This window comes from Pagrus major, chromosome 17, assembly GCF_040436345.1.
Source record: "Pagrus major chromosome 17, Pma_NU_1.0".
NCBI classification, from domain to species: Eukaryota; Metazoa; Chordata; class Actinopteri; order Spariformes; family Sparidae; genus Pagrus; species Pagrus major.
The window spans coordinates 31063991-31091542 of NC_133231.1; the positions used below are offsets into that span (position 1 = coordinate 31063991).

The following is a 27552-nucleotide window of genomic DNA, read 5'->3' on the forward strand; positions in this document are numbered from 1 at the left end:
TCAGCGTAAGTTCAGCACTCTGGAGAGGCACGGATCCACGTCACAGAGGGCAGCGATCAGAACTGAGCTGGCTACAGTTCCCTTTCTTCGCGCAATGTCAATCACGTCTCGTGCTTTGACTGCTTTGGTTTTTGTTGTGGCCGACTGCATTTCCTCATCATTTATGATGTGACCTTCCAGAAGTTTATCCAGAAGCTGGTTCAGAACAGGTTCAGACACTCTTTTGACAAACTCGCTCCGAACCAAGAGCAGCCTGTCCTCTGCTGGGACGCTGTCGTCAGCTGGGACACTGTCGTCAGCTGGGACACTGTCGTCAGCTGGGACGCTGTCCTCTTCTGGGACATTCCTCTGTTGACGTTCCCTTCTTGGACCTGAAGGACAGCCGAGGAAAAGACTTTAGTTTAATAACCAACACTTTCAAATACATATCTCTTAACTTTAAACTTCAAAGTTGACCTAAAATTAACCTGTCATGTTTTTGTCTGCTGCAGCTGACATATTTGCTCTGTAAACCTCTTGTCCTGTGTTCTCCTTTGAAAAAAATCTGAAACCACATGGAGAAATGTGTATTTTTATATAGTTTTGTGTTATGATGAAGCTGCTGTCTTCGTATTAATGTGTTCATATACTGTTACTTATTTTGTAGATGGGGCCAATCAAATCTTGTATGAAGGTAAATGAATGCTCTCTGCCAATGTTGGCTACAGCGCAAGTTTGTTTACGTTGTCTTTCATTTCCTACAGTATAACACCAGCAATTTCTTGTTCCCTACGGTGCAACACCAACAATGTTTTGTTCCCTACAGTCAATCACCAGCAAACTCTTGTTACCTATGATATGACACCTGCAATCTCATGTTCCCTACAGTCAAACACTAGCAAACTCTTGCTCCTTATAGTATTACACTGGCAATCCCTCATTCCCAACAGTGCTATCACCCGCACGCCATTGTTCCCTACTGGGTAGCACAAGCAATCTCTTGTTCCCTACAGTGTTACATCAGCCCATTCTTGTTCCCAACAGTGTAACATCAACACTCCCTTGTTCTCTATTGATTAACAATAGCAATCTCTTGTTCCCTACTGTGTAACACCAGCATCCCCTTGTTCCCTACAGTATATCACAGGAAATCTCTTGTTCCCTAAGACTGGCACTTCTTCATTCTTCCCTCAGGTGTAACAGCATTACTTTGTGCAAGTCTACTATGAACGGGAAAAGTAAGAAGAACTGGCTCTGTCGCTTCTACAGTGAAAAGACCACAATTTTAGCTACAATATGTAACAAACTATTTTGATATAAAAGACAAGCTCACTGTCTTAGAAATGCTCAGACTAATACACAGCTGACCAAAATGTCTGATAGCCAGAAATCCATCAACTGATCCTCAAGGCAAACTGATCAGGTGTCAACATTCCCAGTGGTGGATTGCAAATAACATGTAAGCTAAATAAAGAATGATATGAGACAGAGCAAATGTGTTTTATCCTCTTTTTTTCTATTCAGATGAAGTGCTGCTGTAAGAGGGGGAAGCCTTTACCTGCCAGATACAGCTCACGTTTCCAGACTTCTGTCCTCTCTTGGTCCTGGACCATCAAAGTTAGTTTCTCTGGGATCGTAGTCAAGATAACTTCAAATGTTGGATGGAAATTTGGTCCATACTTTGATCGAAATTGTGCATTCTGAAAAACCAGTAGCAATGTGTCATTTAATACTTCCCTAACTGTGAATATATTTTCAACATGCAGCCAGAATATCATTCATTATAATAGTGTTTATAACCATTGTAAGTGTAAAAGTGACTTGATTCACCTCAGGCTGTATTGTGAAGCCCTGAGGTTCACAGTGGACACTGTAACTCTGACCAACGCAGAGATGACACTCGGCAGGGATCCTGATGTACTCAGCATCACCTTGTTGGGCAGCAACCTTCAGCAACGGGACATTTTTATTATTGTGTGTTATAATCAGACAGTCAAGTCAAGACCCTGTCCAGGAGTTTTGACTCTTGGATATTAGGTGGTACACAAAAACATCCTAAATACATTTTTGCAGTTATTAAAAAGGGAACGAGAGAAATGTAGCTTTTCAGCAGGGTGATCCATATCAGGAAGTTTGTAAAGAGGTAAACAAGTATTGAGATAATATTGATCACTAAGGTGGAAGTATCACAAATTACCCTTAATAAAAAGGATCGAAGTGTGACTGACCTGAATCATCTTTCTGGAAACAGCTGTGGCTTAAATCATAGGTTTATGCTGATGGTAAGCATTAATGAGAAATAGGTTTACCTGATCCACAGGGATGTTTTCCTGCAGCACAAATACATAGAGCACGCGAGGCCATGTTTCTGGGGGTCGGATGAACAGCAGGACTTGACCGTTTACTGGCAGAGTGATGTTGAGGAACCTTTTAACAGCATTCCAGACCAGACCAAAGTCAGATAAGTGAGGGACCTTCACAACCACATGAGTGTCTGTAATCTCCAGTGGCTCCAAGATGCTCATCCCACCATCAGCGATATGGACGACGGACAACCCGTTATCAACAAGCAAAGCTGTGAAAGCAAAGAGCCATTAACAGGTTGATTTTCACTTGATTCCTTTCTAACCACGTGACGTCTGAGAGTTAAAATATATCTATTGTCAATAACTCGGACAGTTGGCTTCAATTCTTTAATTATAACTTTAAATGTATTGTTATTTTCCTGTCACACATGTGAGCTGTCTGGATGTGATGCACAAACTTCATTATCATTTTTTTGCATGTCTCCTATGCAGCTTATTTTAGGAACAAAAAATGGCATTAATACAAATCTTTGAAAGCCACATCTTTACCATCCTTTGTTTCACAGTGGGGGAGGTGGAGCTGACAGAGAGCGTCCTCAGAGCACTTGATATTGAACAGCAGCCCTGCAGCCATCTTGCCAGCTGATTGAAGGAGACCCTCATCCCATTGGACAATCCTGTACAGCAGCTCCGCCTCCTGAGCCATGTCAAACACCAGTCCAGTCAAACAACACTGGAACACACCTGGACCAGGACACCTGAACCTGAAGGACAAGGACACGGCAGGGCCGAATTTATATATTCTGACAATCGGCTAAGCTTGAGTGCATGCTGTCATTAAAGCAGAAGGGGGACAAACTAGATACACTGATATTCTGAAATGTTCTGTATGTTTATGTTTTTTTAAAGATTCAACTTTTCTCTCCAATTGTTAAGATGATATAATTTGTAATGTAAGTATTTTGACTTGAAATGATGAATAATGAAAGAAGTTGGAGACATGTTTCGTCATTGTAGAGATTACCTGTATTCAGATTCATTATTGAACGTTACATGTTCAGGTGAGAAGGATAAAGGAGCCTGGAATCAGAAATGCACAAAGTTAGTTAGTTTGTTGCAGTGTTTAACAAAGTACTTATCCTGCAACAACTGCTTTGTTTCGTTGTTGCTTTGAGTAAAAACATACTTGTTGTCAAAAAGAGTTGAAACAACAGTACATGACGATGATTCAAATGAAAAATACTTAAAGTGTACTTTGTGTTTGCAGTTGTGATACATTACATTTTTTACAGTGGTGAAACCTCAATAAATGTCCATGTTAAGTCATTAATGATTTATAATGAAAGATTATATATCTCCTCGTGTAGCCTTTATTTTGTCTGTTTCATCTCCCTCGCATTTCAAAAAGATTATTTCTCATTGCTTTCTTTTTTCTTTTTCACCTTTTTGCCTTCCTCTGGCAGGTTTTCTTTCACATCCAGTTTGACAGCAGAGTCATCTGATGGAGAGAAGAAGTAACAATAATGAAAACTTGATAAACATTAAAAGCCAAAATGATTGAATATTTGTCCAACAAATGTGACATCAATCTGATCACTTTATGATCAGATTTTAATATACTATAGCTTGATTAATGGGGGACAGTTTTCCAATACTTACCAAATAATTTCTCAGCTTTGATCACCTTGTCGTTGATCCTGTAGGGATTAAAACAATTCCAAAAGTAAAGGATGATATTAGGGATGAATAATTGTTCATTCTTTGAGTCCTGACAAAAGCTGACTAATAAAATGCTTAGGATTACATCATATCTTCAGCACAATTGACTGCAACATTTATGTTCTGAGCCATTAGTGTGGATAACTAGATCCAAGAAAACATAACAAGAAAATCTGATCCAAGAAAATCTGTATTTTCACTCTTTCACACATAGTCAGCTTGAAGGTAGAAGTGGAGGGATACCCCAACATGGGTATTGCATTAGCCTGCCTGTGTTAAGTATAATATTGTTTAAGCAGCATGGACTGAATTAAACCCACTACTGACTTGAGAGTCTCCAGTCTGCAGTGTGGACTCTTCACAAGATCAGACAGCAGCTTCTCTCCTGAATCCTTCAGCTTGTTGTAGGTCAGGTCCAGCTCTCTCAGATAGGAACGGTTGGACTTCAGAGCTGAGGCCAGAGAGGCACAGCTGATCTCTGACAAACTGCAGCGACTCAATCTGAGTAAAGAATAAATGATGCGAATGACATTGTGTATTGAAGAAATGATTATACAGATTATACACAGATTATACACACTAACTGACAACTAAAATGACAAAAGTCTGCAAGTGATGCAAATGAAGGATTATTTGGCAAAAGCTAAAGATTGATTCTTACTGTGATGTAATATCGTCACCACAAAAAAAACAAAAAAGAAAAACTGTAATATACTGTAAATTTTAGGTCAATTCACCCATTTCTAGTGACACCACAACTTTCACATCATATTCATCTCAGCACTGAATTTAAAATGGTGTCTGACCTCAGAGTCTCCAGTCTACATTGTGGCCTCTGCAGAAATTCACACAGCAGCTTCACTCCTGAATCCTGCAGCTTGTTTCCACTCAGCTCCAGCTCTCTCAGGTGGGAGGGGTTGGACTTCAGAGCTGAGGCCAGAGAAGCACAGCTGATCTCTGACAAATTGCAGTCACTCAGTCTAAATAAACAATAAATGATGTAGATAAAAAAATTATACATCGTTTTATTTTTGGAAAACACATTGAAACTAACGGAAACCAAATTGATTGATTGATAAGCAGCTTCATGTGATTGACTGTTTTTAAAGACGGTTCCAGAACAGATCAGACTGAATTATTATAGATGAGACCTGGAGGAGGACTGAGCTTCTGTTCTCAGATGTGACGGGTTGGACTTCAGAGCTGAGGCCACAACATCAAAGTGAGTCTCTGAGAGTCCAGAGGTAGAAAGCCTGTCATGACACACGCATTACATGACGATGTGAATGAAAACAGATTATAATTACTTCATGCATTTGATGACAAAACAGTGAGACATATGCTGTTTTGATTAACATTTGCTCCTCACATCAGTACTTCAACTAACCTTATCTCACTGTTTGACATACATCAATAAAACCTGCAAATAATTTTATTCTTTGTAAACTTGCAGTTGAAGGGAGAGAAGAATATTTAGGCTTCCACTATGCCCACAGCCTGATCTGATCCCATGTCTGTCTCCACAAAGTTAGCATGATGCACTAAGTAGAAAAATTAATTTATCAAACAGAAATGAGACATATCGTTTGACCTGTAGAATCCGTGTATCATTCGTTCATTCGTTTTTCAAAATAAAACCAAAAATAAGAAAACGAAAAAACAATTCCTTTTCTCAGTATTCGTTTCCTAAACTAAAATGAAAAAACGGATAACGACTCGTTTTTTTCAGTTTTCGATTTTATGCTCAAATGAATAATGGAAAAAACGGATAACGAGCGTTTCCCGTTTTCGTTTTCTTATTTTTGGTTTTATTTTGAAAAACGAATGAACGAATGATACACGGATTCTGTAGACCTGTATGAGAGGTGGAAGAAGAAAAAAATCAATTGATTAAAAATGGAGGTGATGAAAAATGAATGTGAATTGAAAAATAGATTGATACATTTTAAAGTGATTTCATTAATTGAATTCTGATTTGATTTAAAAAAAAAAAAAAACAGTCATGGTACGATCATTAACCAAGTCTTACATTCATCACTCATAACAAAAAAAATGTAATTTATCTTTATCTGATCTCTGACAAACTGCAGCTGCTCAATCTGAATAAAGAATAAATTATGTAGATAAGAAATCAATTTATTATATCTGGTTAGGTTTTAGATGTTTTAAACATGTTTTGAATTTATACTACCACTCAACAGTTTGGTATCACTTAAAAATTTTAGGTCAAATCACCCACTCCTAGTGACACCACAACTTTCACATCATACTCATCTCAGCACTGAAGTTAAAATGGTGTCTGACCTCAGAGTCTCCAGTCTACATTGTGGTCTCTGCAGAAATTCACACAGCTGCTTCACTCCTGAATCCTGCAGCTTGTTTCCACTCAGTTCGAGCTTTCTCAGGTGGGACGGGTTGGACTTCAGAGCTGAGGCCAGAACAGCACAGCTGATCTCTGACAAACTGCACTGACTCAATCTGAATAAAAGATAAATGGTGTAGATGAAAATCAATTTATAGTCTAATCAGATGTTTTGATGAACATCATGAATGTATTTATTGTGAATTATCCTATCCAGCATTACTTTTACTTAAATGAAGGTTTTAAATATATTTGTTTCTCAAATCAGATCTGAAAGAGAGAGAGTTTGTCTTATCATTTGCAAAGGATCGGGTCAGATTTTTGTGTCCAGATATCACCGCAAGGTTTCTGTGGCAACAATGTATGTGTCAGTAGCACTGTATGCTGATGACACGGCTTTCAAACATAGCGGCTTTTTAGCCTACAAGCAAAACACACTTTGAAATCCAAAATGACTGTCCAGAGTATCCAGACTGTTGCTGCACTCCATTGCACCTCCATTGCACAACAATTATCCAAGTCAGAATTCCAAGTTGGAAGCTCTAAGGGCCCTAAATTGTTAAATCAGTTGCTGTGGTTGGTGGCGAAAATCACATACTTTCCATACAAACATCCATTTGCTGGGGGCATCTATGTTTTCCCAGGCAAACACACCGAGACACATTTAGATTGGAGGTCAAGAATACTGACTCGGAAATACCAACTATGACTTGCAATGGAATGCAGCATCACGCATCTGCAGAAATCCAATTTCAAATCACCTCCAAATGTGATTTGAATTGCATTTGCAATTTGCATTTGGATACAATCTGGATGTGCCACAAAACACATCTTGGCTGGTAAACTGAACATAGCCTCATAGACTTTAGCATTAAGATATCTCAAGTTTAATTTTAGCACAAAAGTCAATAGTGGTGTCTGACCCCAGAGTCTTCAGTCTGCAGCGTGGACTCTGCAGATAATCACACAGCAGCTTCACTCCTATATCTTGCAGCAGATTTCCACTCAGGTCCAGCTCTCTCAGATGGGAGGGGTGGGACTTCAGAGCTGAGGCCAGAGAAGCACAGCTGATCTTTGAAAACCTGCAGTATTTCAGTCTGAATAAAGAAAAAATGATGTAGATAAACATCCATTCATTGTATCTGTTGATGTGATAAATTTGCAGTTCAACATTACTATGTCCTAATGGTAAATGGACTTTACAGTCTATGGACGTAGCATCCTGCCGACCTGCTAATCAGAAGTGATACATGATATTTCTATGCTCAGCCATTCACACACACACTGACAAACTGATGGAACAGCCATCAGGTCTCAGTATTTTGGGTTTAGTCTCTATCCAACACTTTGACATGCAGCTTGAGCCAGGGATTGAACCTCTGACACCTTGATCAGCAGGTCATGTCTTCTGCATCTTATATGTGGAAAATAATGCCACATCCATATGTGGAAAAGTGTCTCTCATCCTGTCTGTCCTACTGACTCTTCATCACATTTCTGCCTGTAAAACAGCAGCCGTCCCCGACAGCAGAGCCAGGCGGCTCCTGCAGTTGAAGGGCGGTGATTATGTGTTGCCATTCAGAGCAAAAAAATGTAACTCACCATGTCTGTCGCCTTCCACTATTGTGTTGCTGTAGTTACTGTATCTGGCAACTTATATAGAAAAAAAGTCACTGCAACAGTTAGCCCTCCTGACTGGGACTTCAGTGAACTTTCCGCAGAAAACAGCATCCGACCTCACGAGTGAGAGCAAAACAGCATCCGTTTTTACAGATGGTGATTATGTAATTATGTAATTTAAAGCAAAAAACGTGACTTTGTCACTTTCCACGATGCATGATGTGTCGGAATCTCAATCACAACACATTATAACTGCATCCATATGATTATAAACAGTCGGTGGATACATGTTTAGATTAACAGGTGGAAACCTGTGGAAACATGGAAAAATACAGATCTCAACATCATGATGTGTACCGTCACACCTCTTTTCGTTCCACAACACCAGCATGCTGTATGAAATGACACATTGGAGCAGCTTTATGCCGGCACTGCTTGGTTCAGTGTGAACTAACAAAGGTAGCGTAAAGGCAAGCCTTCGTTGCAGTGATAATGCAGAATCTCTGTCTGAAGAGGGTTACTATGTTAAACTTTTACAGACATCATCCAAATGTCACAACATTCACACACTTATTCATGTAGATAATGAATGTGAAAAGGTTCCTTCCTAACCCAACTGCATAAGCTAGAGTCTGTGAACTTACCTCAGAGTCTTCAGTCTACAGTGTGGACTCTGCAGTCCACGAGACAGCAGCTTCACTCCTGAATCCATCAGGTTGTTTTGACTCAGGTCCAGCTCTCTCAGATGGGAGGGGTTGGACTTCAAAGCTGAGGCCACGACATCAAAATGAGTCTCTGAGAGTCCAGAGTCAGAAAGTCTGTCATGACACATTTTTTTAAAAGGACGATGTGAATGACAACAGATAATTACTTTACACATTTGATGAAAAAACAGTGTGACATATGCTGTTATGATTAACATTTGCTTGTCACATCAGTACTTCAACTATCCTTATCTCACTGTTTGAGACAATAATTAGCTAGCGTGCTATTTCATAATTGTATACGGATGTCTGGTGGTTATGTATCGTATCAATGTCTTTCTTATTGTTGGTTGGTAAAGGAAACATTCAGTGGCGGAGCTGATAAGCAGATTGTGAGCTATAGTTTACACACCAACCTCTTCAGTTGTCACTGCTGAGTCTCTGGACCCAGCAGTGAGAGAAATTAACCCAGAGTGAAGCTGCAGCAGGCCAGGCAGGATGCTGAAGAGGTTGGTGTGTTTACAGGGAAACTAGAGATCATAAACCTTTGTATTGGAGCTGCCACTTTTTTCTACACACCCGTGGTAGACAAAATATAGAATATGCTTGATTCAAACTGTAAACTGAGAGTCATAGTCATACCTAAATTTGACCAATGAAGGCAACCAATTAGAGGCATAGAAGGGTGGGACTTGCAAGAAAATCAGTGATTTGCTGAGTAGGTGTGATCTTTGTTTTTTCAGGGCAGAAGTAACAAAAATTAACAAAAATAAGTTGTGATAAAATGCCGCTATGATTAAACTTCAACCACAACTGTTAAGTCCTTCATTTGTTTTGCTTTTGTTTGCATGTCGAAGAAAAATAAAAAACACCTGTAAAATGTAACAATTATCAGAAATAACTACAATAACTGTGTTCATTTACTTGACAGCTGAAAAATCAAAATTTTTGGACCACTGTGTTTAAGAACTAAATGAATAATCTAAACTGGTTCATAAAATCATTCATATCTGGACTTACAGAGCCTTTCTGCAGTTCCTCACAGCTGGAATCAGTCTCTGTCGTCCCTCCCTTGATGTGTTGTACTTCTTCAGGTCAAACTCCTCCAGAACCTCCTCTGACATCTGCAGCATGTAGGCCAGAGCTGAGCAGTGGATCTCAGAGAGTCTCTTCTCTGATCTGTTCTCTGACTTCAGGAACTCTTGGATGCGCTGATGGACTGAGTGGTCGTTCATCTCCGTCAGACAGTGGAAGATGTTGATGCTTCTGTCAGGAGAGATATCGTACATGCTCTTCTCCTTCAGGTTGTTGATGGCTCTCTGGATGATTTCTGGACTGTTGTTTGTCTGGCCCAGCAGACCTCCTAAGAGTCTCTGGTTGGACTCCAGAGAGAGTCCATGAAGGAAGCGAACAAACAGGTCCAGGTGACCATTTTTACTTTCAAGGGATTTCTCTGTGGCTCCCATCAAGAAGTCATCCAAGTCTGGATAATCAGTAAGGACACGGCCCCACTTTTTCCCCAGGAAGTCCTTCAGTACCTTTGTGTTCCTGTCAGTGTAACAGTGGAACATGTAGCCTGCAGCCAGAAACTCCTGAACGCTCAGATGAACAAAGCAGTAGACTGTTTTCTGGAAGATCACACTCTCTCTTCTGAAGATCTCTGTACAAACTCCTGAGTACACCGAGGCCTCTGTGACATTAAGACCACACCGCTCAAGGTCTTCTTGGTAGAACATGATGTTTCCTGTCTCCAGATGTTCAAACGCCAGCCTCCCCAGCTTCAGAAGAACTTCCCTGTCAGCCTCCGTCAGCTCCTGTGGACTCGTCTCACGTCCCTCATCGTACTTGTGCTTCTTCCTCTTTGTCTGAACCAGCAGGAAGTGTGAGTACATGTCAGTCAGGGTCTTGGGCAGCTCTCCTCTCTGGCCTGTAGTCAACATGTGCTCCAGAACTGTAGCAGTGATCCAGCAGAAGACTGGGATCAGACACATGATTCGGAGGCTCCCAGAGGTCTTGATGTGTGAGATGACTCTGCTGGACAGATCTTCATCACTGAACCTCCTCCTGAAATACTCCTCCTTCTGGGCGTCAGTGAAGCCTCGTACTTCTGTTACCCTGTCGACACATGAAGGAGGGATCCGATTGGCTGCTGCAGGTCTGGAAGTTATCCAGACGAGAGCCGAGGGAAGCAGCTCCCCCTCGATGAGGTTTGTCAGCAGCACGCTGACTGATGACTCCTGTGTGACATCAGACACAACCTCATTGTTCTTGAAATCCAGTGAAAGTCTGCTTTCATCCAGGCCGTCAAAGATGAACAGAAGTTTACAGACAGCGAGCTTCTCTGCTGTCACCCTCTGTAATGTTGGATGGAAAACATGGAGCAGCCTGAGAAGACTGTACTGCTCATCTCTGATCAGGTTCAGCTCCCTGAACGACAGCAGAACCAGCAGACTGACATCTTGGTTTTCGGAGCCCTCTGCCCAGTCCAGAGTGAACTTCTGCACCGAGAAGGTTTTTCCAACGCCAGCGACGCCGTTGGTCAGAACGACTCTGATGTGTCTCTGTTGGCCAGTTAAGGCTTTAAAGATGTCGCAGCACTTGATTGGAGTTTCATTGAAGGTCTTCTTGGAAGCTGTCTCAAGCTGCCTCACCTCATGTTGGGTATTAACCTCTTCACTCTGTCCCTCTGTGATGTAGAGCTCAGTGTAGATCCTGTTGAGAAGGGTTCCACTTCCTTTTTCATCAGTTCCTTCAGCCACACGTTCACATCTCCTCCTTAGACTGATCTTATGTTCATCTAAAACCTCCTGCAGACCACTATCTGCTGGAAGAGAAAGAAAATGAGAAGGATATAATTTCATGACCAACATTAAAGCAAGCAATACAAAAAACCCTGTGTGCATTTGTGTGCCTCTGTACAACAGTCAAGTTGTAGTTGACAATCAAGTCTGTTTAGCCTCATATAATGTATGTTGTAAAGATTTTGAAGGAATAAAATTTGTTTTTTAGCTAAATGGAAGCTATCTCTATATTAAAATGTTTCCAGTGAATAATTTCCATTGAGAAACACAACGGGGTGGTGAAGCTTCGGTTCATTCCAATAACCTTGCACAGATTCTGTATCTTATCTCTTCTTCAAAACATTGGTGTGAATTCTTTGAGGAATCCTTATGATTCCACTCCTTCAGCAAGGCCCTACCACTGTGAGCTGAGAATACATACGTGAACAGCAGCACATTCTTGTGTCCATCGCATGGAGGCTCCACCATCATAAAATCCATGGCAAGCAACTCCAGAGGTCGAGATGCAAGCAGACTCCCCCATTCTGTGATAACCTTTGGCAATGTGGCCTTGATCAAAATGCAACGTTCAAACTTTCAGCAATACATCTGTCTCTGAGTATACCCCCGACCAGTAGCAGCACTCTCTCATCACCAGGACTTCGACAAGATGCACTATTTTTTTCTGTTGCATATGTTTTTGGGGTTTGTGTGTTTTTGTATTTGCACATTTTTCTAATGGGAGTGTTTTGGGCCACTGCTGCATATTTGGCTGTGTTGTGTGTATTTGCAGTACATTTCCTAAATGTTGCACATGTGTTGTCATACTGATGAAGATGTTTTTGGCTGGCAATAATCCACAGACATCCTCGGGGTCCACACAATCACAAAAGGTGAGGAGCACAGGCTGCAGCTCCCCCTAATAACTCCCTGCTGCAAAAGCAGCATTATATGTGTTTTAACCTCCTCATCCCGACTTGGAGGGATTCTACGATGACACCGCTTAACTGGGGTGTTGTCTAACAGGGGAATCTCATGGTGTATGACTTCGGTGCAGCCCAACTCACTATCACTCCCTGCAGACACATCTGCATTCTCATTCAACAAATTGTTAACCTAAGCTAGCTGCTGCTCATCTATATGACGACAGTTAATGTCAAATGGACCCCTGCTGATTGCTGCTCCACTGTGGCTTCCTGCATGCACTCTGACGCTTCCACTTCCTGTGGCCCTACTTCCTGCACACATCTGCATGACCCAGATTAACAACAGGGTCCATTATTTCTCCTCCTTGCATCCACACATAAGATGTTGACACCAACAAATTACCAAGTAGCACCCCTTCATTCACTCCTGAAGCCTCCATTACCACTGCCCGACCCGTGGAGTTGTTACTCTGGAAACCCGAAGCGGAAACCACCATTCTGTACCAACCGAAGGCACATGGACCCTGTAGGTATTACAGGATGTGAAGAGGCTAGCATCTTAGCATAACCTTTAGTAGTTGCTGAGCAAACCAAATGTGGTGCTTCCTTAACCCACTTATGGTTGACAGTCTTACCTTCTGCACTCATCTTGACGACCTTGCAGACAGCGATGTGTTTACGCATCGCTCTCTGGATGACTTGAGCACAATAGTTATACTTTGTCTCCTTCGCCTCCTCCAACAAGAGCTGCAGAGATGAGAACAACACAGAGACAACAAACATAAAGGCAAGATGGAGACAGACCCTGATAGGCTGGATGGACTGAGGGTTTCTGGGAACAACTACACCCAGAGTGCCACTGTATCAGAAACAGTACTCGTGGGATGGATTTAGAAAGTTGAATAAATTCACTATTGGATATTGGATCAGGAGCAGTTTGGTTCTGAAAATAATGCAACAGGGATGTCACAGAGTTGTTTCCACATCAATGCATGCTGAGAGTTATGAGGACTGTAGTGTTTGGAGTCATTTCAAAGACCAAAACTGAGAGAAAAAATCTGAAATAGACCTGAACAGTCTGGATAAATGATCAGGAGGTTCTTCTGAGGTTCTGGTTCAGGAACTCTGAATCCAGTGTCCCTGGTAACAGTTGCTGTTAACAGGAAACTTTACTTTAGGATTAACCACTACCTGAGCTATGTTTCCTGATTGTGCTTTGAAGACTTTGGTCTTGCTCAGCTGGAATTGGTCCTGGTCCAAGTTGATGGAGGTCAGAAGGACTCCCTGGCGCTCTTTTCCTTCGATGAGGCCGGGAGACCTTTGTCAGGATGGTGAACACAAATTTCTGTTGGCATGTTTGAAGCAGCACGACTAGGGTTGGGTACCTTTCACATCTGGATCAATAACCCTGGAATTCGGTACTGGTTTTACAGGATAACTTTTTTGGGAACTTTACTCTCTCTGAAATGACAAATGTGCCCAGCATTGCATCAACAGAGGAAGCTGTTCAAAGACCTGGAAGCAGCTGGAGAAACTGTTTTTCCTCATGCACGCTACTCCAGCTGGATACAAGGTTCATTTTTGAGAAGTATAATAGCAGTAATGCCCACAGTGACTCAAAAGCTATGTCAGAAAAATGAAAATTATTTAAGAAATGATTTAAGTGTTAACAATATTAAACTTCAATGAGCATTTCAAATTCGTAGATTGGCTGTGATGCATGTGGCAGGTGGAACCACCATGACTGTGTGATGAGTCCTATATGAGTTACATATAAACACACAGTTTATACACTTGTTTACACTCAAAAGTGTTAAAATCAGGTCAATGACCTGAGCTAAAATAACAGTGGGTTAACCAGCACCCAATATCAATTCTGCTGACTGATGTGTGAGCTGTTAACACTCAGTAAGGACGCTTCAAATCAAACTGTAATCATCAGATAAATTATTTTAAAGACTTATATGTGACCTTTCTCAACAGGCACAATACCTGGACATACAGGTCATATTTCTCTTTCTGTCCCCTACAAACTAAATATGATGGTTTTCTGTCCCAACACAGACACTTTCACAGGACTGACAAAAGGTCAAAAGAAACTGTTGATTTACAAAAATCATCACACTTTTTGTTTTATTTTTGTTAAATCCATCATCATCATACTGTCAGACACTGTTCCCTCCAGAGTTCAAGTCATAATATGAGCTTTGTGTGGGTCTCTAAGGTAAGTAAGTCTAACCAATGTTAGGACTGAAATAGATAAATAAGATAATGGCGCATACCATAGGGGAGAGTGGGGTAAGTAGTGCCAATTTTTACTTAAAGTGCCTTTAAAGCAAGGGGATTACAGTAATGCCTCCAACTAAAATATGTGCATAGAGTTTAGGATGTTGTTCATCCCTGGGAACAATCACTTTGGATCTTAAATAAACTGTTTTAGAAATACAACTTTAGAAAAAAAAGTGGTGTTGTGGCACAAATTGCCCCCGGTGTGGGGTAGGTTGTGCCATTGGAGAGAATACAGTGGGGTAAATTGTGCCATTGATAATTGAAGTAAAACAGATCATTTTGATCTCACAAACGATAATGCTATATAAAAGCAAGACAAATTCAATAAGACAAAATTACTTATTTAACGTTTATTTAAAGTTTCAATAACATCAAAGGACACTTTTCTATAACAAGGCCTAGAACCACATGAACACATACTCAAAACAAAACTAACTCAACAAAATTTAAATTCCTAAATGAAAATGAAACCTAATCATCTGCAAGTCAGCCTACTACTGAACATCCCACTTGTCAAGGCTGCAGGGGAATGTGAATTTGTGCTCCCTTCTGGCTGCACCACCAAGTTTTTGTGGTGCGGGCAGTTTGTTGAGCACATCACCTCTCGGGATGACTCCTTCATCATTCTCCCTAAATGTGAAGATTGGCTTTCCATCAACAGACCTACAGCTTTGCTTCAGAAACCTTGCACGTATTTCATCACCTTAAACAATCTCCACCAATCCAACATAGTTATAAGATTTTGATTTTTTGCCAGCAAACTTCACAATGACCCTGACCCTGTATGCGTGGCATGATGGATTTTGGTCTAAAATTAAGAATGTCACATAGTTTTAGTGATCAAATGTAAGAATGCAATGTACAACAACAGTAAAATACAATAAAGTAATATATAGTAAATAAGCATAAGTTGGCACAAATGACCTCATGCCCACCATTTTGAAAAAAAATGCATCCCCCAGCTGTTTTGAGCTAGCATCATGTTAACTGTATAGACTCATGGTGTAGCTTACTAAAGCACTAAAACATGTGTGAACTGTTTTCAAAGTTGTCTTTAATTGTTCAAACACAGCAATCAAAAAACCTTGGTCATAGAAATTTTACTTTGGAGGGCAAAACATTGTTTTTTGAACTTAAATGTGCTTCCCTCTCAAGCCATGTGTCTCCCTTCTTTGCAGGATGAGTGAAATGGATACCTCTTCAAAAATATGTGGTCACATGACCAACTTCTTCTATGGTTTTCTAGATAACTGGGGTGGCACTACTTGCCCCTTGGCACAAATTACCCCACTCTCCCCTATATGACCATATAGGGCTACACCTGCGTAATTAGCACAAACGGATACGTTCTTTCCACAAAGAAAAAAAAAATAAACTCATGTAAAACAGCTGCCGAATGAACAAGTAGGCCAACATAGTTAAGCCTGTGTTGTAGACAGCGTCTCACCACGGTTATAAAGTTTCTCCGAACGCAACAAGTTTCAAAATTGAGCGTTTTTTAAAGGGAGTCCTGCGAAGAAGTAACAGGCTTTCACAGCGATGCCGCGAAGAAACTGACACTTTTTACAAGGAAAGAAACATCTTAATGTGTTGTACTCAATGCCGAATTCACAAGGAGGTATCAATGAGTTAAAATCTGTCATAGCCGGTTCACAGAGTTGATTGAGTTTCTCCTCCTGATGCAACAACTCTTAAAATCAGTCATTTTGTAAGGGAGTCTGGGATATTGCCGTGACCTTCGTTATCCGCAGCATCATAAAAACACAAACACAACAGCCTCAGGCTCAGACACTGAACACTCCCAGTGAAATTCATTCATGTGTTACTCGTTATGTCTGAGAGCTGAACATGTGACACTGGACACGCACGCACGCACACACACACACACACACACACACACACACGCACACACACACACACACACACACACACAGTATAAGGTCAGTACTCGACCTGTTCAGTCGGTATCTTCTTATTTATGTGACTTGTTCAGCAGCTTTGATGGTTCAGAAACCAGGAACAGAAACAAATGTAGTCCTGAAGACTTCAGCTTTGCGACACTCTCACTTAACTTGAGTGTGTATTTTTCTGTCGTCTGGTAAAACACCTAATCATTCAGACTCAGCAGATTAATCAATAGTAAGACTAATCGTTATTTGTAACACTCACCTGTCTTCCTCCCTCTGATCTGCTCAAAATGGAGTCTGACAACAAACTAGCTCAGTATGTTGTGTGACCCCCCCTCTCCTCTCTCCTGTCACCTGTTGTGTTGCTCACAGTCCTCAGGTCCAAATCATCTGTCTCGTGTGTGTTTCTGAGGTTTTTGGATCATTTTATTAATAAAGACCAGAGTGTATCCGTGCTGCTGCTGCTACTACACATTATGTTCATCATTCATTAACCTGTATGTTATTTTATCAATCAATCATTTGATATTTGATGAATAAAAAACAGAAAAATAAAATAAAAATATGCCCAGTATAATTTCCTAAAGCCCCAGCTGACTTACTCCTTCAGCTTTATTGTCCAATGAACATTAAAAGGCACCGTGTAGTTTAATTAACAATAATAGTACAAACAAAAATACAAACTCAGAAATGTTTTTTTCCATAAGTGAAAAATTGCATGATGAGTTTTCTGATTTGCTCTCTGTGGCATTAATCCCACTTCATACAGGACTGCAGGTGCTCAGCTCCTTCACTGAAGTAGACCCAGTCTGTTGACCACTGAGGGCGTCTGAGCAGCGCTGCACATCTCCAGCAGCAATTACAGCAGCATCCAGACGTCAGCCTGTCATCCAGATGTTCCTGCTGCACATCACTGCTGCCCCACATCTCGTTATTCATCCATGTACGTCAGAATAATGATCCCTCAGCCGGTCAGGTCAGTTCAGCTGGGACATTATTAGTCTGTCTGATAATCAGAGGTGTGCAGGAGACACAGTCTGTAATCTTCATCTTATCAAAAATGATTGAAATATCAATGTGGAAGCTTGTATATTACTTTAAGATGAGTAAATTAACTGTTGTGTTGTTACACTGCTGCCACAGTTTTACAATCTGAACACTAACAAGCAAAAGTTGTCCGGTTGTGACAAAGTTAGTTTAAAACAGAAACTTTGTGACCCAGTTACATGATCCACACTTCCTCCAAACATGTTCAGAAACGCCACATGCACTCAGAATGATCCGTCTCTGAGTGTCCTGCTGATGGACACTGTTGTGACCAATGACACATGAAGCTTCAGCTCACAGCTAAAATCCTCTGGTGATACAGTGATGCATGACAATAAGGTTTGGTGTGTGTATACAACTTTGCAGCATTTCCTCAATATTATATTTGTGTAACTTATAACTTAATTATACGACATTGTAAACATTTATCATGGGGGGCTGTTGAGTGTTTCAGTCCATTTATTACTTTTAATAGATGGTTTTAATTCTGCCCACCTGCACACACCAAGAGCTCCTGTGTATCTTTCCAAATGGCAAACACAATGTGTGACTGCACACAGTTTGATCTACCAATACATTTCTGTAGTCCTCTGCCCCTCTAAGGTTAATGTAAAGCTTAAAGTTATTGTCTCCCATAGGAGAAACAATAAAAACACATCAAATAAAAAATGTGTGTGCAAACATCAGTCTGAGATAAAATAAGCTAACTAGTAACATGAGTTCACTCTGGTAAAATTATTCCTCTTCTTCTTATTATTATTATCATTATCATTATTATTATTATTGTTATTATTATTATTACTATTATTATTTTGTATTATTATTTCTTATTATTATTTTTATTGTTATCATTATTATTACTTTATTGTTTTTATTTCTTCTAAATTAAATTAAATTATTTCTTATTTTTCTTCTCATTATTAATTATCATTATTATTTTATTATTATTATTTTATCATTTTCTTCTTCTTCTTCCTCCTATTATTATTATTATTATTATTATTATTATTATTATTATTGTTGTTGTTGTTGTTATTATTTTTATTATCAAACTCCAAATAGTGCAGCTCATTTTCGCCTGAACGCCATGTCGACAGTGCAACACCAGGGGGCGGTAGTGCGGCCTTCACGGGTTCGAGCCACCATTAACAACACGAAGAAGGCCAACGTCATCAGTCCCTCGTCCAATCAGTGGAGCGGCCGCCGCGCTAATCCCCGCCCCCCCGAGAAACCGCCATCATGAAATTAAAAACAAGAAAGTGACAGATGAGACGCAGTTCTGCTCCACAACAAGGTAAAACTTTTAGCGCCCGGTCCGCTAACGTCAGCGAGTGACCGTGCGGATGTGTGCTGACATTCAGCTCCAGTTAGTTGCGTCGCTTCATGAAGTTGTAAATGGCTCACACCGTTATTTCTCCCTAATTACCGCGCTGTGAGCGAACGTCACTAACATTATGGTAGCTAACGTCAGTGTTAGCAAGCGGTGGCTAGCTGTGTGCTAGCAAACGTTTACGCCCGGTTTGTTTTTTAAACTCCGCTGGGGGGAAAAAAAAGTTAACAGCGGATAACTAACCGACAGACAGCGAGCGGTGGCACGGACGGGACTGTGGAAGTTGTAGTTTGTCCCTGAGCATCGTAGCGGGGCTAACTGAACGCGCAGCGGCTAACAATGTTCGGCGTAATGCAAAGTTACAGCGCGCCAATCCGCACGGACGCTTATTGTGAAGGACTGGAGACACTAAACAGCGCGGAGGGCAGGTGGAGTACGGGACGTAGTGAGCCGACGGTCTCCTGAGAGGCGGACTCAGGTCTGCGACTCGCATTTCATCTACAGACATGAGTTGTAATTGAATCTAAGAGTGGATTCTGCTCAGTAGAAGTCCATTGACCGCAGTGAACGTCTGCTATTAGTGCGAACTAACGGTAATTCTATCCAAGCCACCAGACACCGTTCATAATTCTCTCAAGTTTATGGTAAAAAGCTCCTATTTGGAAAAACACGTATTCACAATGCCTAATTATAAGTCAGAACTGATTATTAAGAGACACATTAGCGTTCGGCATATGTCTAATACACCAAACTGCGTTAAATAAAGGACATATTTTACATCTGTTGATGCTGGTTCCAGGGAAATGCTTTAAGTGGACGCTGAGTTAATTTTGTCAAGCAACGCTAATCAGGTATTGATTGATTTCTGAATGGAGCTTTTACTTGATGCTCTCACTCAAGATGTGCATCCAACAGTCCCACGGGTTAAAACAATACAGGTCCTTAAATAAAAGTGAAAAACTCCAGCATCTTGCTAACTGTGGCATTGTGTGAGGAGAAATGTGTTCAGTTATTCAGCAAATTTAATACAGATGCTTAAATGTAAAGAGTAGGAACTACCATTTAACAGAAGTTATTTATTTCTGCATGTGAGTGAGATCAGTGTTGTGTTTCTTAATTCGTAACTGGACACAAGGCTCTGTAAACTCTCTCGCTGTAGCATTTGAATTACTTTGTGTATTCAGGATTGTGCATGTGAAACACATTCATTACCAGACCGGCATCGGGGGGGGGACTACAGCGATATAAACATCTTTCTTCTGTTAGGATAAACTGATACCTGGACGGACAGAGGCTGCACAGATATGAGTGAGGTGGCGGAGGAAGCGATGGACAGCTCTGCCGTGTCAGAGGAAGAAGTGGAGGACCAGCAGGAGACGTCACAGGAAGACCAGTCGAGTCCGAACAAGAGCAACTCCAAAATATCTGGTAAAGGAAAGAGGACGGTTTACTCCCTCTGTTCAGTCTTCCAGTCAGCAACTAAAATCACACCTGACACTGAAGAAATCTGTCTCTGGTGGTGAGACATGTAACACCACTCTGACACATTTAATTAATTACCCCTGTATTTAATTACACGTCCAAGAACAGGATGTTTTACTGTTCAGCCACTCCTCAGTCGTGGTATAAGAGCAGCCAGTAATGTTGGTTTATTTTTCCCTGTCATTGCAGCTGCAGGTGATATCATTGAGGGCAAGCGGGCAAAGAAGACCGTTGAGAGGCTCGATTTCCAGGCGCCGAAGCAAATGGAGAAGCTCAAGATTGGAGATGGTCAATATTTGACTTTGACAGACGCATATTTGGTTTTCGTTTCGTTTTAGCAATGTCTGAATAGATTATCTAAGAGGCACTTGTTTAATTTTCCATATTTTCAGGTAGCGGAGATAAACTGGGTGACATTCCTCGCACCGGCCACCAGATCACCAAGATGAAGCCGGCTGACCTGAAACCTCTGCACGCCATCCTGTTCGACAGACCAGGAAAGGTACCAACATCTGGATGACTTAAAATGAGCCAACATAGAGACGGAGACTGAAAGTTCAGTCAGTGGGAGGGACGTTTAATGATTGACTTAATACATTTTACTGAGATTTGCTGAGATTACTGAACATGAGCAGACGGCATCAGAGAGGAGCGATTGTTCCTTTCAAAACTTGACAGGTCGTTTCTGTCTTGAAGTCTTTATTTTATCACCTTTCAGGTTCAGTTGTTGCCTGTGCTGTGAACAAAACTACTAAATACAAAAAAAAATACATTTGCAGTGAAGAATAACTATATTTATGTCAAATTATTGTTTGTTCTTTTATCAGATGGCAACAATAAAGAAGAACCTGCGTCTGTTTAACGGCTTTCCTTTTGACGCCGACAGCGAACAGTACACCAAAAAACGAGAAAAACTCCTCAAGTAAGTTTCCGGGGCAGACGCACTTTTTCTCTTCAGTCATCAGGTGGAATCAGGGAGAAAGAAGTGGAGGATGTTTTACTTTCTTTAATCAAGAAAAAGATGATTTTAAGATGATTTTGTCAGATGAATTAAAGATGTTTTAAGATTCAAACAGCTTTTTATTAGACTTACTGGACTTCATCATGCTACAGATTCCTCTTTCTTTTCATCTGCATCAGTTAATGTGAGAAAGTGGATTTGCACTTGACTGAAGGTGCTGGAACTCGTCATGTGATATTGTTTATACTGTGTGAATATCCACTATCCTCTGTGTGATAATGTGTTGTGGTTGAGCTGAGCACAACAGAGTAAATGGTGTATAACCATGGATTTGAATTCTCCAAATGGTATCAAATTTTTCATTTCAAGCAAAAAAAGCAAAATCAAAACAAAAAACCAACAAGTATTCAATAGTCATTAGGAACGGTTCGATTATTCTAAGATCTGCTGTTTGTATGTGCTGTAGCATATAGCGGCACAAGCATTAAAAAACAAGGTTATAAACGATGGAAAATATATATTATTTTTATTTATTTATTTATTTTTAAGACCAAAGTCACATGAACTATTTGACGTACCCTAATTTATTGGATATTCAACAATCATGACCAGGGATGCAGGATATATATGGAACAGATAAATTATCGGCCCGATAATGGAAAATTGACATTATCGGTTATCGGCAGATAATGAAATTAGAGCCGATAATACAAAGTCATATAGCTTTTGCTGGCTTTACAAGTGCAGCATCTACACACAGCAGGTGGTGGTTTGCACCTTTAAATTTGTTTTGTGAGCAGCCAATAAAAACAGAAGAAGAACAACAAACACGCTGATGTCACGCTCATAACGTCAAACTGCTGCAGCTGTGTAAAGCCACACAACGCAGACAAGCATCACTCGTAATAAAGCTTAGAGCAGAATGATCAAAGGCAGTGTGGAGGCAGATACGTGCATATAAACCACATCACCCTAATCCATAAGAGAGAAAGACCTTTTACATCCCGTTTCCTACAAACCTTTGGAAAGTTGGCTCAATTTCTATAAAGAAAACAAAACGATCATTGTCGTCATTTGGAGAGAAGACTGTCTGTATGATTTCTGAATGTTTTTCCGAGGTATTTATATTCTGCAACTCTCAATGTTTGTTCATTGTACGGTGGACATAAAGTTTTTGCCATCTACATCTCCAGTTTTATAGATGGGTCCAAAAAGATGGCAGCACTATGTTTTTAATACAGTAAGCACTGTCCTTTGTTTTGTGTTTGAATGTAGGAATTCAAATTTCACCAACACCAAACTGAAGGTCGTCTGTGGCGTTTTGGATCTGGAGAAGAAAGGAACCCACACAGATCTGGTCGACAGGATCCTGACTTTCCTCGTCGCACCGAAGAACAGCGGGAAGGTGAGCAGTGAGCTCGCCTCAGTGGCTGTAGTTCATCATGTGATCGCCAGTTATGTTATATTCTTAATCAAGAACAGTTTGTAGTTTGATATACTTTTGTCCCTCTGACCCCACAGAAGCAGTTGAGGTTAAACAATAAAATTTGAGGGTTCATGCCCCACATTTATTGAAGTTTTGGCTCCTTCACTTTTGCTCCTTCTATCTATAAAAGTCTAAAATACTCTAAGTTTAAGATTCTCTTGAGTTGGTTCAGGGTTGATTGTAGATGACTGCGGTACAGAAACAGAGCTGAGGACACTTCCTGTGAGTTATTCTACAAAATGTCATGAATGAACAATATGTTGAGGTCATTCAAAATATGTTGTGGCGTTGTTCCTTTGGAAAAATATAAGGATGAATAAAATGCTAAAATGTGTCACCAAATAAACTTGTGGTGACTGTTGATATACCTGGGTGGACCATCCAAGTAAAATGTATGTGTGGGAAACACTGGTATGAGTGAGTCGCCTGATAAATGCTTAAAAGGTTTAAAATAATGATTTTAGCATCACTGGTTTGTCCTTTTTAAAGAAAAACATTCACAATTTATCCAATATACAGTGAATTATTAGACTCCGTTCTTTGCTCACTAGGTACATTTTGAAGAAAGAAATTCAGACCTTTGAAGTTTCCTCTCGATCAGGAAGCAGCTCATCATTTAATGTGTAAACTGAAAGTGCTGTTTTTTTCTTTGGCAGCGTTTGCCCGTGAAGAAAAAGAGGAAATCAAAGAAGAAACTGTCGGGTGACGACTCAAATGCCAAGACCAAGAAGAAGAGCAAACCCAAACCCAGGAGCTCGTCGTCCAGTCCCAAGAAGTCCAAAACAGGAAGCAAATCCAAAGCCATCGTCATGGACTCCAGCAGCGACGAGGATGACGATGAGGAAGATGAGAAGGCGGGCGCTTCAGCTGAGGCTGAGGGATCAGATACAGAAGACAGACCATCAGAGAAGGAGGAGGACCAGTCGGACAAGTCGGAGGAGTCTGCAGACGAAGAGGAGGAGGATGAAGATGATGAGGTGAGTTTGTCCAGGCGATAAGTTGATAAACTGATCAGTCAATCAACATAGAAATTAATCAGAAACTATTTTGATGAATTGATTCATCAATCCAGTAATTCTTGAGCTAAAATGTCAAATATGAGTTACTTTATTTTATTTATTTCATTTTGAGCTCACAGAAAATCAGAGGAAGATTTTCTCTCAAGCACTTTCTGACATTTTAGAGATCAAGAAATTAATGGAGTTAAAGGGACCCTGTGGAGTTTTATTGAAAAAACAAAAGTTATGTTTAGAAAACTGTATTTAATCCAGCATTGCTTACGTCCATATTTACCAGCAGGCAGTTTGCAGGTTTTAATCCACAAACATTTTGTGTCAGTCTCCCAAGTCAAAGTCAGGCAGAGGGAAGTCGGCCTCCAAGAAATCGGCACCAGTGAAGAGACAGAGGACACCAGCGAAGAAGACGGGTCCTCCTAAAAAGAGATCGAAGAAGGAAGTTTCAGATGAGTCAGAATCTGACGCCGACAGTGATGATGAGAAGGTACAAATCACGTCTAATATGATAAATAACGTTTTTGAAGCAACCTGGGTGGTTGTGTAATGTCCAGTCCTGTTCACACATGAGCTTTATTCTTATTTACATGCTCGTTTTCCTGCAGGTTCTTCCTCTCTCTTATTTTTAAGCTTGGTAAAGTTACAGTCTCGTGTGTTGTTGAGCTGATGTTTGTCTGTTTGTTGATTTACAGCCCAAAAAAAAGAAATCAGCCAAACCTGCCGCCAAAACCAAGAAGGCTGACAGTAGCAGCAACAGCAAAAACAACACAAACACAGGTGAGTTCATGCTGATCAGCACAGAACAGACGATCATAGATGCTGAGAATTTTATAGAAACCTCATTGATAACTGTTCAGTTTAGTGAAGAATTTTAACTTAGAAAATGAAAGTTCAGAACATTTCTGACAGATGTAATCATGAAACCAAGTGAAAAGCTTTGAATGGGAAATACTTCTATCAGTATTTTAGTTCCTTAAAGTAAATTATTGTCTTTCATTTACACACGAGAGGCAAAATCTGTCTGAAGGTGTCATATTTTTTTTTACATTGTGAGAGCTGAGATACTGCTGCTCTAAAGGTTACAGGTCAGAGAGCATCCAGGCTTCATGGTACATTTTATACAATATCATGTTTATGTTCAACTGATTTTTAATTTAAGTCTAATTAAACAGAGTCCGTAGATTCTAGTGTGCTCACGTTGGTACCTCCGGCACTAAGCAAAGCCTTAAATCCATTAAATAAGCCCTGAAGTCTTTTTTTAGAATTTTAACTTGACTTCTATCCCAAAACATTGGCTTTTTCACTGCTGTACAGTTTGTGTGGAACAAGCTGCATTTAAAATGTGCTTCATCTCCTCGTGTCACTATAAGTTGTGTTTTAATGTAGAGGAACAACAGTTGTGGTGAAATGTTTTCTTGTTCATTTTCACACGGATGACTCGTGAAGTCGTTTCACTGCAGCATCGTTCACTTCTCTCTCTGTTCTTCTGTTTGTACCTGCAGCAGAGGACAGTTCAGACGACGACGAGCCGCTCATCAAGATGGTGAAGAAGGCGCCAACTGACGAGCAGCTGAAGGAGACGGTGAAGAGTCTGCTGAAGGAGGCCAACCTGGAGGAGATGACCATGAAACAGATCTGTCAGAGGGTAACGAGCCTCCTCCTGTTTACACCTGCAGGACTGATACTCACACTAAACACTGGAGATGTTAATGCCTTGATTTCAATGAAATTCACATTGTATATCGTTCTGTGAGTGGAGTGGTCGCATTATATTGTGTTGTATACCCTAAAATAAATAACTTGGTAAGAATATATTTGTTTTCTTGTGTCCTGCTTGTTTTTAGGTGTTTGACACTTACCCAGACCACGACCTGACCGGCAAGAAGGACTACATCAAACAGACCGTCAAATCTGTGAGTGTACAAACACACGTGAGCCCAAAGTCAACGCTGCGTTTCTAGCTGCGTTAACACTGCCTTTTCAAGGCGGGAATATTGCATTGTTATTCTGCTTCACCGTCTGTATGAAGGTGACAGAGGCAGAACGGAGGGACATTTTTGTTCACCACCAGAGATCGTAAGCTATTTACTGATGGTGATTATATGATGTCATTTAGACCAAAAAACTTCTATTTGTCACTTTCCACGATGCGTCGCGGGCCAGGATCTCAATCACAGCACATTTCAACAGCATCCATATGATTAGAAACAGTTTGCTGAGACATTGTTAGATTTAAAGGGTTCAAACCAGGTGGCCACATGCTAAAACATTATGATCTGTACTGACACACCTCTTTTGGTTCGAGTTTCCAGTTTCTCTCCGTATCTGCTGCTTTTCTCTTGTTACATCAAAATAAACTGAATATCTTTTGAACACCTCACTTTAGTTTAGTTTATTATCCTTTTGGGAAATTATTTTTGTGACTGTAAAAGAAAACAATACAACAGTTACAGTCAAATATACACACAAAGAAAATGATGGTTAGTTGCTGCCTCCTCTACCTGCACGACCCTTGACCCTGAAAATAGTCACAAAAAATCAAATTGTCTGCTAATCCTTGATACTGTGATTTCACTATACATTTAAAACACAAATAATTATGGGATACTTGTATAAAAACATACTGAAATCTGCAGCCAACACTGTGACTTGAGTAAAACATGCACATCCTGCTGTTCCCCAGCAGAGGTCGCCTCATTCCCCTGTTGCACACTAAGGAAGTAACACACAAAGTGAACAGGCTCTGATCAAATGATTAATTGAGAGAATAATCAGTAAACTGATATAAATTGAATGAAATAATCAGTATTTTCACCTGTTTTATCTCTTAAAGGGGACAGAAGTTTTGTTCCAGTGGAGAAGATTTTATCCATATTACCAGTCCTGATGTTGACTGTTGAAATTGTTGTGCGTCGTGTAGCTCCTGTCGTTATTAATATTAATTTGTTTGTCAGTGCTGTTTTCTCTGTTTGTTTGTTCGTTACTTCATGTTCTCTAAATGTTTCCTTGCAGCTCATCACATGAAGATCTGAAGAAGAATGAAGCTGCAGAACGTCACAGGAGGAAACTTCAGTAGAAATGACTGAAAAGCTCCTTTTTCATTAGTTTCATATCAGTTTGTTTTCATACAAAACAGTTTTATACATTATTGTTTTTTATGAATGTGTGACCCGTGTATAGATTTCAGATCAGTGTTAATCATCAACTCTTTTTTTAATGTTCTCTGGTAAAGTTGAGATTAATGAGAAAAAAGACATTTCTGTTTTCGGCTGTGTGAAGTTTGTCAGTCGACTTTTAGTCGTCGTGTTTTAAGAAGCAAAAAAAAAAACTCGCCAAAACTGATCTTTGCTTGTGACTCGCGTCAAATTCAGACTCATGTTGTAATTAGATGAAGCCATTTTTGATTAACACACTTCCACTCGTCTTTCTGGATTTTTGTTTGTTTGTTTTGCTCTGTCAAACGTTAATGTACATTAATTGTGCTGAGTAATTTACTTACTTATTAAAATTGTACCTTTTTGAACAAAATTGTCTTCATGCGTTTGAAATATTTACTCGGCTTATTTGCAACAAGAAAGTTGAAATTCTCAACACACGATCAAATGTCCTTTTGCTTTGTTTTACTTAAATATTATATTCAT

At 40.3% G+C, this 27552-nt stretch overlaps 2 protein-coding genes across 2 annotated transcripts; one reads left to right on the forward strand and one right to left on the reverse strand.

The window, feature by feature from the left end:
* LOC141011532 (NACHT, LRR and PYD domains-containing protein 12-like) lies at positions 1–19462 on the reverse strand. Its single transcript, XM_073484697.1, has 18 exons — positions 19407–19462; positions 13588–13714; positions 13032–13143; positions 9711–11511; positions 8631–8804; positions 7290–7463; positions 6309–6482; positions 5156–5257; positions 4811–5053; positions 4311–4505; positions 3945–3982; positions 3728–3783; positions 3310–3365; positions 2835–3049; positions 2289–2554; positions 1810–1926; positions 1538–1679; positions 1–371 (listed from the first exon to the last, which is right to left on the reverse strand). The coding sequence occupies exons 1-18, from the start codon at positions 19460–19462 to the stop codon at positions 1–3; spliced, it is 4419 nt and encodes a 1472-aa protein (XP_073340798.1).
* Positions 18846–27439, forward strand: dek (DEK proto-oncogene). Its single transcript, XM_073484831.1, has 12 exons — positions 18846–18933; positions 20236–20397; positions 20641–20739; positions 20844–20953; positions 21279–21373; positions 22688–22817; positions 23555–23875; positions 24237–24398; positions 24604–24688; positions 25414–25556; positions 25756–25824; positions 26924–27439. Exons 2-12 carry the CDS (start codon positions 20274–20276, stop codon positions 26933–26935), a joined length of 1350 nt encoding a protein of 449 aa, XP_073340932.1. The 5' UTR covers positions 18846–18933; positions 20236–20273; the 3' UTR covers positions 26936–27439.
* Positions 27440–27552: the final 113 nt, after the last annotated feature.